Here is an 11,540-nt window from a genome sequence, read left to right on the forward strand (position 1 = left end):
CCAGGAGTGCAATTGCAGGGTCATAGGGAAGCTCTAATTTTCATGAGAAAGAACTCATTGTCTTTTCATAACATACCCAAAGAGATCTATCACCCCAGAAATATTTAAGAACCAATAGAAGGGAAAAAAATAAGAAGAAATACAGTCTTTAGCTCTGTTAATAGATGATAATACTAGCAATGTTCAGAATAAGTTTCATTTTCTCACCACACAACTTTCCTTCACCGGGCTAATTTCTTATTATTCAGTACTCAATTCATGTGCCCTTCCAACAAGCTGCTTTACTGAATTACTCTTACCACCACTCCCAGGCTGTCAGAGAACCATTCTCTAGCCTCAGAATTCTGTGTACCACTCATTTTATTGACTGGATGGTAATTTTCTAACTCTATTCTTCCTTCACTATGATGGAAGATCCTTGAAGGCAGGGACTTTGTCTAATACATCTCTGAATTTCCAAAGTTGGACACAATGCATGGTACATAATGAGTATTCAATACATATTTTTAAAGGTTTTTTGGGGGGGAAGAGAGAGAGACATGTGTGCGTGACTGGGTGTGGAGGAAGTGGGGCGGCAGTGGGAAAAGGAGAGAGAATCTTAAGCAGGCTGCAAACCCAGTGCAAAGCCCAATGCAGGACTTTGACTCAATGTCACAGGCAAGGTCATGATCTAAGCAAAATCAAGAGTCAGATTCTTAATTGAGTGAGTCACCCAGGCACCTCTCAATAAATATTTTTAAATGAATAATTCTAAAAATGAGTAACACAGTACACAACACAATGATTTCTTTCATAAAGCCAAGACACAGAGATTAATATATTTCAATTAGTGACACCTAAAATTCCTGAAAAAATGCAGCAAACTATAATTAATGGAAAATTATTTTTCCCATTTCTTCCACCAAAACTCAGAGATTTTGCTCTGTAACATTGCTGAAAGTTGTTACATATGAATTTCCAATTCTATATAAAAGATTTTAATCCTAGGGGCATCTGGGTGGCTCAGTTGGCTAAGCATCTGTCTTTGGCTCAGGTCATGATCCTAGGTCCTGGGATTGAGCCCTGCATCAGGCTCTCTGCTCCATGGGGAGCCTAATTCTCCCTCTTCTTCTGCCTGCCACTCTGCTTGCTTAGGCTCTTACTCTTTCTTTCTCTCTCTCTCTCTCTCTCTTTCTCTCACTCTCTCTCTGTCAAAGAGTAAATAAAATCTTTTTTTAAAAAAGTTTTTAATCCTATATAAAATTATAGAAGCCTCTTATGTTTGATTGTTTTGTTTTCCTTCAGTTGACATGTAAGTACATTATTCTGAAATCCTGTTTAGAGACTCAAATAATCACAATCAATAGTTCTTAAAAATACATGACAAATAAAATCATCTTTCTTAGAAATTGCAAAAAAAAGAAATTTCTTTTATGAGTCTCATTAAATAAATACAAAATATAAAAATTATCATATTCCCATATGGTGATAAACACATCAATGAATTATTGCAAGCTTACACACTTACAATAACATCTTATAATCAGAAAAATCAAATTCAGCTAAGGATGAAACTTTTTCTTAAATCATACTAAAATCAATACCTATCCCATTGCTGAAATATAACAATTAATAAAAATATTCTAACATCCATATAAGACTGTGCTGTTCTTCATTCCTCAACTTCATAAAATCCCTCTATGAAAAACACATAGCAAGTATCATTCTCAATAGGGAAAAGCTGACAGCCTTCCCTTTGAGATCAGGAACATGACAAGGATGCCCACTCTTGCCACTGTTGTTCAACATAGTACTAGAAGTCCTAGCGGCAGCAATCAGAAAACAAAAAGAAATAAAAGGTGTTCAAATTGGCAAAGAAGTCAAATTCTCTTCACAGATGACATGATACTTTTTATGGAAAACCCAAAAGACTCCACCCCCAAACTACTAGAACTCATACAGCAATTCAGTAATGTGGCAGGATACAAAACCAATGCCCAGAAATCAGTTGCTTTCTTATACACTAACAATGAAAATATAGAAAGGGAAATTAGAGAATCGATTCCATTTACTATAGCACCAAGAACCATAAGATACCTGGGAATAAATCTAACCAAAGAGGTAAAGGATCTGTATTAGAGGAACTACAGAACACTCATGAAAGAAACTGAAGAAGACACAAAAAGATGGAAAAGCATTCCATGCTCATGGATCAGAAGAATAAACATTGTTAAAATGTCTATACTGCCCAGAGCAATCTATACTTTCAATGCCATCCTGATCAAAATTCCACTGGCATTTTTCAAAGTGCTGGAACAAACAATCCTAAAGTTTGTATGGAACCAGAAAAGACCCCAAATTGCTCAGAAAATGTTGACAAAGAAAAACAAACCAGGGACATCACGTTGCCTGATTTCAAACTTTACTACAAAGCTGTGATCACCAAGACAGCATGGTGCTGGCACAAAAACAGACACATAGACTGGTGGAACAGACTAGACAGCCCAGGTATGGACCCACAACAATATGGCCAAATAATCTTCGACAAAGCAATAAAAAATACACAGTGGAAAAAAGACAGTACTTCAATAAATGGTGCTGGGAAAATTGGACAGCTATGTATAGAAGAATGAAACTTGACCATTCTCTTACACCATACACAAAGACAAACTCAAAATGAATGAAAGACCTCAACGTGAGGCAGGAATCTATCAAAATCCTAGAGGAGAACATAGGCAGTAACCTCTTCGACATCGGCCACAGCAACTTCTTTCAAGACATGTCTCCAAAGGCAAAGGAAACAAAAGCAAAAAGGAACTTCTGGGACCTCATCAAGGTCAAAATCTTCTACACAGCAAAGGAAACAGTCAACAAAACAAAGAGGCAAGCCACGGAATGGGAGAAGATATTTGCAAATGATACTACAGACAAAGGGCTGCTATCCAAGATCTATAAAGAACTCCTCAAACTCAACACACACAAAACAGATAATCATGTCAATAGATGGGCAGAAGACATGAACAGACACTTCTCCAAAGAAGACATGCAAATGGCTAACAGACACATGAAAAAAATGTTCATCATCATTAGCCCTAAGGGAAATTCAAATCAAAACCACATTGAGATACCACTTTATACCAGTCAGAATGGCCAAAATTAACAAGAGAGTAAACAAGTGTTGGAGAGGATGTGGAGAAAGGAGAACCCTCTTACACTATTGGTGGGAATGCAAGCTGGTGCAGCCACTTTGGAAAACAGTGTGGAGATTCCTTAAGAAATTAAGAACAGAGGAGGGCATGTATTGCATGGATCACTGGGTGTGGTGCATAAACAATGAATTTTGGAACACTGAAAAAAAACTTAATTTAGTTTAATTTAATTTAATTTAATTTAAAAAAGAAATTAAAAATAGAGCTACCCCATGACCCTGCAATTGCACTACTAGGTAATTACCCCAAAGATACAGATGTACTGAAAAGAAGAGCCATCTGTACCCCAATGTTCATAGCACCAATGGCCACAATTGCCAAACTGTGGAAAGAGCCAAGATGCCCTTCAACAGACAAATGGATAAAGAAGACATGGTCCATACATACAATGGAATATTATGCCTCCGATCATCAGAAAGCATGAATACCCAACTTCTGTATCAACATGGACAGGACTACAGGAGATTATGCTGAATGAAATAAGCCAAGCAGAGAGAGTCAATTATCATATGGTTTCACGTACTTGTGGAGCATAAGGAATAACATGGAGGACATTAGGAGAAGGAAAGATAAAGTGAATTGGGGGAAATTGGAGTGGAGAGATGAACCATGAGAGACTGTAGACTCTGAGAAACAAACTGAGGGTTTTGGAGGGGTGAGGGGAGGGGTTTAGGTGAGCCTGGTGGTGGGTATTAAGGAGGGTAAATATTGCATGGAGCACTGGGTGTGGTGCATAAACAATGAATTTTGGAACACTGAAAAACTAAAATTAAATTTAAAAAAAAAAAAAGGTGCCCCAGTGCCTGGGGGGGAGGGGGGCAGAGAGAGACTTACTGCTCTTAAATGACCTGAAAACAAAGCTTTGACTTTCTTAAAAATATGTATGCAAAATACTGACATCAATCTGACCTTCTTAATACATACAATTCTCTGGTATCTCTCATTGAAAGGGACACTGAGCCATGATACTTGAAACTGAAGTCAAATGCAACATTCAGAGCTCCTTAGAAGAAACAAGCGTAGGGTTATGGACATTGGGGAGGGTATATGCTTTTGGGTAAATAGGAAGGGGAGGTGAACCATGAGAGACTATGGACTCTAAAAAACAATCTGAGGGGTTTGAAGTGGGGGGGGGGGTTGGGGTACCAGGTGGTCGGTATTATAGAGGGCACGGCTTGCATGGAGCACTGGGTGTGGTGAAAAAATAATGAATACTGTTTTTCTGAAAATAAATAAATTGGAAAAAAAAAAAGAAGAAGAAGAAACAAGCATAAAAGCATCAGGGAAACAAAAGGTGTTTTCTGTCCCAAACAAAAGGTATTTTCTGTCCCAATACTGTACTTTTTAGATCTTTAATAAAGCTATACTTACTGATGTTACAGAATATAAATAACAAAAAAATTAAAGTTTTAAAAATATTTCTAAAAAGGGAAAAAGTTATGTAAATCCATATTCCCTTTTCCACAATTCCAAAATCTGTCAATCTCTAAAAACCAAATGTTTGGTGCCAAAACTAATTTGCTGGCAAACTTAACCTAAATTGACATGAAACTATTTATAAGTTTTATTCATTCAGTGTGGATGTGCTATTAATGTTGTTTGCTTACAAGGTAATTTCCCATACCCCGTGGAGATATTATGTAATCAAGTTCACATGCTGTATTACTTTTCCACAATCCAAAAAAAAATCTGAACTCTGAAATATATTTGCACTCAAAGCTGCAAATAAGGGACTGTAGCCCTGGATTTCCTCTTCTCCAAAAGGTGAATTTATTAGTAAGTCTTTAGGGAAAGACATACACACACAGGTATACACACTCACACACATACATATAGTAATTAAGCTATCATTTCTTTGGGGATAGGATGGTGCAATACATTATGTACTTTCCAAACCTATCTCTAATTCTTACCTGAAACGTAGATGTTACTATCCCCAATTAGCAAACAGACTTAACTATTTTGCCCAGCTACTAACAGAAGATAGAAAAGATTCTTCTTGTCTCTAAGGCTTTTTAAATTTTCAAGATTCTGTCTATAGATTTCACATACCATGAAGTTTTTTTGTTTTTTTTTTTTTTTAAAAAAAGACTCAATTTCGGGCACCTGGGTGGCTCAGCGGGTTAAGCCTCTGCCTTCGGCTCAGGTCATGATCTCAGGGTCCTAGGATGGAGTCCCGCATTGGGCTCTCTGCTCAGCAGGGAGCCTGCTTCCCTCTCTCTCTCTCTCTGCCTGCCTCTCTGCCTATTGTGATCTCTGTCTGCCAAATAAATAAATAAAATCTTTAAAAAAAAAAAAAAAAGACTCAATTTCACAGAGAAAGTGATCAAGGTACAGGCCATTTTAAGAGACTGCATCATTCTAAAATTTCTGGTCAGTATGGACTTACACAAAAGTAACAAACAATAATACAGGAAAGCAATTTAACCCAGTAACTCAAACAAAAGCTTTCATTTATGATAATTGGAAAAGAAGGAGAAGAAACAGGGCAATCTAGTTTAAGACTAATACTCCTACATTTAATTAACTATAAGGTTTCTTTTTTTATTATTATTCATAGTCAAATTGTTGGAGAAGAAAAATTCTAACATTCTTGTCCTCATTCTTTTTCTTGTCCTCATTTTAAGGTACATTACTTAAAGTTTAAAGAAACTTCCTTTTGCAAACCTGATCTTCTTACAGAGCTATCTGCACGCTTGGGTGGTGGGGGAAAGAGTTTAACTGTCCCTTCACACTTTTAAGAAATTTTTTTTAATTTTTTCAATTTATTTATTTTCAGAAAAACAGTATTCATTATTTTTTCACCACACCCAGGGCTCCATGCAATCCGTGCCCTCTATAATACCCACCACCTGGTACCCCAACCTCCCACCCCCCCACCACTTCAAACCCCTCAGATTGTTTTTCAGAGTCCATAGTGTATCGTGGTTCACCTCCCCTTCCAATTTACCCCAACTCCCTTCTCCTCTCTAACACCCCTTGTCCTCCATGATATTTGTTATGCTCCACAAATAAGTGAAACCATATGATAATTGACTCTCTCTGCTTGACTTATTTCATTCAGCACAATCTCTTCCAGTCCCGTCCATGTTGCTACAAAAGTTGGGTATTCATCCTTTCTGAGGGAGGCATAATACTCCATAGTGTATATGGACCACATCTTCCTTATCCATTCGTCCACTTTTAAGAAATTTACTCTGTTCAGGTAACAATTCCATGCTCTCCTTTCTTCCGATAGCAAATAAATTAAACCAATGGGGGAAAAAAAACAGAATGTCTTAAATTCATCACTGTATATTTAAAGCTTGCTTTTATATGTAAAGTATAGGTAATGCATCTTAATTTTTTATATTTGAGGTTTTTTATATGTAAAGTACAGGTAATGCATCTTAATTTTTTATATTCAAGCTTCAGGGGAACTAAGTAAATAGCATTTATTGGGCACTTCAGATATATTATCTCTAGTATGCACAATTATCCTGTAAATACCATCCCCATTTTAAAGATGAGGGAACTTTGGAACAGAAAATTTGAATCTAAAGTCCTCAGCTAATCAAGTACAGAAACAGGCTTTAAACAAAGATCTGAATCCCAGTACTTTCCACATCACCTTGCTAACATATGCTTACCTTAGAATAACATTTCCTATGGGGCAAGAATTTTCATCCTGGCTATGTTCAATATGTAGTATGTTGCAATACTAACAGAAAACCAAATAATGAATCTGGATGATGCTAAAATAGGCCCCAAAATCCTACAATCTTACACTTACTTGCAGTTATTGAGCAAGTTGCTTAACTTCTCTGTGCCAAAACTTATTCAAATAGTAGAGATAATACTTAAGAATGTAGTAACGAGGCTGAAGTAGATTAAAACATACAATGCACTTGGCATAGTATCTGGCATATAATAAACATTCCATAAACATTAGCTATTCTCTACTAACATGAGAAATCACTAGAAGGACATGTTTTGTACCAGGTGACTCCAGTCAGCAGTATCTGGACATCTAATCCGAAACAGTCAATCCTACACTGACTTGCAATCTATGACATGATCTGGTGGGAAAGATGATGTATGCCAATCAGTTTTTCTCTCTCGGGAATCTAAATTAAGAAACAAAGACTGCACCCACTAAAAGTGATTCAGAAGTTAAATGGTTTGGCTTCTACCTTCACCAATTTTCTCTCATCAATGTTACCAACAATGCTAAGTATGTTGCTAAATCTAGTTTTTCAGTCATCCTTTTAATATCATTTGGCAGCATTTAAGCTGTTCAAAACCATTCTTCTCATTCTCTTTGGAAAGCACTAAAATATTGAAGGTATTCAACACTTAATCCCAAGCCTCTGCTCCTCACACTCTACTCTTCCTCTAGGCAATTTCATCTACACTTATGACTTCAGTAATTATCTCCACGTTGGCTCAGACTTCTCTTACACATTCAACTGCGCTGTCAATCTCTCCACTTACTTGGATGGTTAAACAATACCCCTGTCTCCCTATGTCCAAAACCAAACATGATCCCCCCTCAAACATAGCCAAGATCCCTTCCAGTGCTCCTTATCCCCATAAGTGCATCACCAATTATCCAGGTGCACAAATTAGAAAATTAGAAGTATGCCCTGATACCTCCTTTTCCTTCATCCCCATCTTTCACTAAATCCTATTAATTTTATCTCTTAAATATTTCTCAATTTCTTCTCTCCATCTCCATTGTCACCTTCTAAAAGGTCCACCTATATCCCTCTTGTACCTTTTGTAACTAGCCAGTTATATTTTTCATAATTTTAATCACATCATGCTCCTTAAAAGCCCTCGATGGCTTCCTATTATTTCTAAGATTTCTGATCAAAATTCATATCATAGTATACGAGGCCTACAAGATCTGTTTCAGTTTCTTTTCTCCTCCTATTGCCCTACACGCAGCCATATTTGTCTCCTTTCATTTCCTTAAACACATCATGTTTCCTCCTACCTTATGGTCTTTGCACATGGTTTCCCTCTGTCTTGACCATTCTTGGTCCTTCTCTTCATTTATTCAATATATCTCAGCTAAAGTATCACTTCCTCAGAGAAAGTTTCTTGAACCCACAGACTTTATCAGGTCATTCAGTTATTCACTTAATAAATATTTAATAATAACCTACTGTATACCATGTATATTTCTAGACATGTGGGATTGTTAAACGCAACAAAAAACCTTGGCTTTCATGGAGCTTATATTCTAATGGAAGAAAATAGGCAAGAAGGAATAAAAATAATAAATGAATTGTACAATATGTATAAATGCAGTAAATCTAGGGGGGATGGGAGGAAGGGGGAAAAAAAGAACAAGAACAAGGTAAGAGAACCACAAGCAGAGAATTTCCAGTACCTAAATTGGCACCTGACATGTAGCTGGCACTCAATAAATATTTGTTGAGTGGATGAATGAATAAAAAAATGTTATGAGAAACTTAAACTATAAAAAGAATAGAGGAACTACTTGGTGGAAGAAACAGAGATGCCACGAAAGAAAGAGAAATCATGCAGGTCTTGAGAGGTAACAATCTCTTGAATTATCCTCAACAGCTTTATTTGGCTTCTAGTTCCAGTCACTATATGATCTTAACATAACCAATATCCCTCTTTCCCAACACCAAAGGCTGAATAATTCAAGTGAGTCACTCTTGTAACCAAAATACCTAATCAGGACACATATACAAGTCTGTGTATACCACTTCCATCATTACCAACAGACATATCCCCAAAGCCACTGCTTTGCTACACACACAGATATCACTTGTCTTAAAGCTTCAGTTCTTTAATCCCAGCCCCTTTCAGGTACAAACTCCCTCCTACATGCACAAGACTGAAAATCCTAGCTCTCTTCTATGACCGTGTGAGACACTTAGGTCACTACTCTCCAAGCTTAGTCAAACTCACAACGGGGTCCCCTCAGGAATAGGACAGTGGGACCCCCTTCCCAATAGTCTTCCTGCACCTTGAAGATTATCTTCCACCCACAGATATGTGGATATACACTCCGTTGTGATTCTGAATGACCTTCAAGAGCACAGATCCCATATACACTCAAACTCAGGTTCCAGCATCGTTTGGAAAGGTTCTTAAGCACTGAGGCTCTGGGTGTCCCCTCAAGCCTCTTGTCTTTATAGGACCCACAGGAGGATCTGTATAGTTTCTATGTGTTCAGGGGTGACCCTAAGGTACCATACTTCCTCCAAAACACACACACTCGGTGTATACACCCCTTCCGTGGCACTACCTGATATTAAAGTAACAGTCCCCCCACATACACCTGCCTCTGCATTATGAGACCCTCTCCACCAAACCATGCTCCTTTAGGGAGCCCTCTTATGCTTCCACAGGACTGTGTACCCCCTACTTCTTTGATCAGCCTCATTTCAGGTGCCCCTTCAGTACTGGAGTCCTGCGTCTTCCCTGGAGTCCCAGCCCTTTTTGGGCCCACGCTCACTTAGAAGTGTGCACAGTCCCGCATACACCGCTGCCGCTGCCGCCAGGACTCAGAGGTCCTTGCCCGCCACTCAGAGCGGTATGCACCTCCCCTGACCGCTGACCCCGAGGTCACAGCCCTAAGGCGCAAATACACAGGAGCGCCTCCTCAGGAGTAGGGCCATGCCCAAGTCCCCTCTCCCCTCAGACCCAGGACAGCCATGCTGCCTCAAAGCTTCCCCACGATCGACCGCCCTCACAGACCTGCCTCAGGCGCCGTCTGGCTCCGCTCCGCCATTTTTTGTTGTCCCTCCGCCTCTAAGCCCACGCGAAAATCGCGGGGCAGTGGGGAGCTGGCGACAGGATCTGCGGGCTGACAGAGCTCCCTCAGGAAGACGCGGCTCGACGGTTGCCAAGGCAACGGGCGGCCCGCGTGCTGGCGGGTAACGCGAGGCGGCGGGGGAAGAGGGGAGGAGAGGTGGGTGAGCGGGGAGGCGGGCTGGGAGGGAGCGTGCGTCGAAGGCCCCGCCCCCGCCGCGCCGCTACTCTTTGGTCTAGGCGCCTGCGGGGCTGGGACTATGCTGCACCTCTCTCCGCCACCGAGGCACCGCGTCCTGGCAACTGAGCATGCTCAGCCGCCTCTGGTTAGCGAGGACTTGGTCCGCTGGAATGGCGCTCGCCAGCCACAGAGGGGGTCCTTCTGCTGACCACAAACCTGGTTGGGCTGGCTTTTCTGTGGTTGGCGCTCAGTTTGAGGGGCCTGAGAGGTTTCTTGATTTCCCAACGCGCCTGGCCCTGGTCGAGGGGCTGGGTAACTTAGATTTTCAACTGAAACGCACCGAGAATCAATCATTCTGTGCCCACCCCACCCCATACTTGGGGTCCTCGCCCTCGCACGACAGCACCAAAAGGGCTACTCTTTTGCTGCTGTATTTCTCAGTGTATTTAGGAAGCCCTTTCCCATCTCTCCGTAGTGAATCGCCACTATCTTCCAAGACCCAGCTATAATATTACTCTTACTCTTTTCCTGAGCTGCTCTGTCCTCCCCAGGTCCTCTGTGCCACCCTGGCCTAACACTGACTACTTTATGCATTATTCACTTCTATCTTTCTTACTTAAGGGTAAGGTGAACTCCCTGTTGCCTGGAGTCAGTCTCTTCATCTAGGTATATTCCATAATACAACATAGTGCTTGACACAAGATGAGTGCTCAGTAAATATTTGTGGAATGAAAAATGACTCCTAAGTTCACTCCTGCACATCCTACCAGTTTTACTGAGCACTTAATTTTTTAACAAGTACCATTCCAGGTAGTCCCCTTCTCTTCAAGGCACTCGCAAAGATAAGAGGCTTTCCATGCCTCATGTAACTAACTTCTAAGAAATTAGCCTACCAGATAGAGGACATTCAATACATTTCAAAACTGAATAAAAGATGTGGTCACAGAAACAAAAAGAGAGAGAGAGAATGGCTTTGGTAGAGGTTAACTAGTCTTTAAAGTGCTACAGGATCATAGAGGTGGAACTTTAAATTGGGAGGTGGTGGGGTAAAACAGTTAAGATTACAAAGAGGAGTGGATACCCTAGCTGAGTCTTGAAAAATGGATAGTTGTCAGCCAGGCAAAGGAAAGGAGGGCTGTGGCAGGCAGAAGGAGCAGCAGGAGCAAGGAAGAGTGTAGGGACAATCTGTTAAACTACAAGAAGTCCAGTATGCTAAAGCACAAACTGACAGGACAAAGCCTTATCTCTAAAGAAGCTCCTGTATAGCTAGGTAATGTCTTCAGATGCGTTCCCCAATAGCAGAGACTGAGGTCAGGACTTGGGTGCTAGTAATTTGCTTGGGACCTAAGCCCAGGAAACAGAAGTGAGGGAGAGAAGTGAAAGAGGGAAGGGTTTTG

General features: G+C 40.2%; 1 protein-coding gene across 3 annotated transcripts in view; it reads right to left on the reverse strand.

Annotated features, from left to right (window-relative positions):
• The window catches only part of LOC122899951 (BEN domain-containing protein 5), a 1,721,330-nt gene extending 1,711,270 nt beyond the window's left edge, over positions 1-10,060 (reverse strand). For all 3 annotated transcript variants that reach the window (XM_044238193.1, XM_044238194.1, XM_044238192.1), the window contains exon 1: positions 9,909-10,060. In XM_044238193.1, coding sequence (XP_044094128.1) covers positions 9,909-9,942 — 34 coding nt within the window. In that variant the 5' untranslated portion in view covers positions 9,943-10,060. The remainder of the gene's footprint in view (positions 1-9,908) is intronic.
• Between the last annotated feature and the right edge of the window lie 1,480 nt (positions 10,061-11,540).

This window comes from Neovison vison, chromosome 2 (assembly GCF_020171115.1).
Source record: "Neovison vison isolate M4711 chromosome 2, ASM_NN_V1, whole genome shotgun sequence".
NCBI classification, from domain to species: Eukaryota; Metazoa; Chordata; class Mammalia; order Carnivora; family Mustelidae; genus Neogale; species Neogale vison.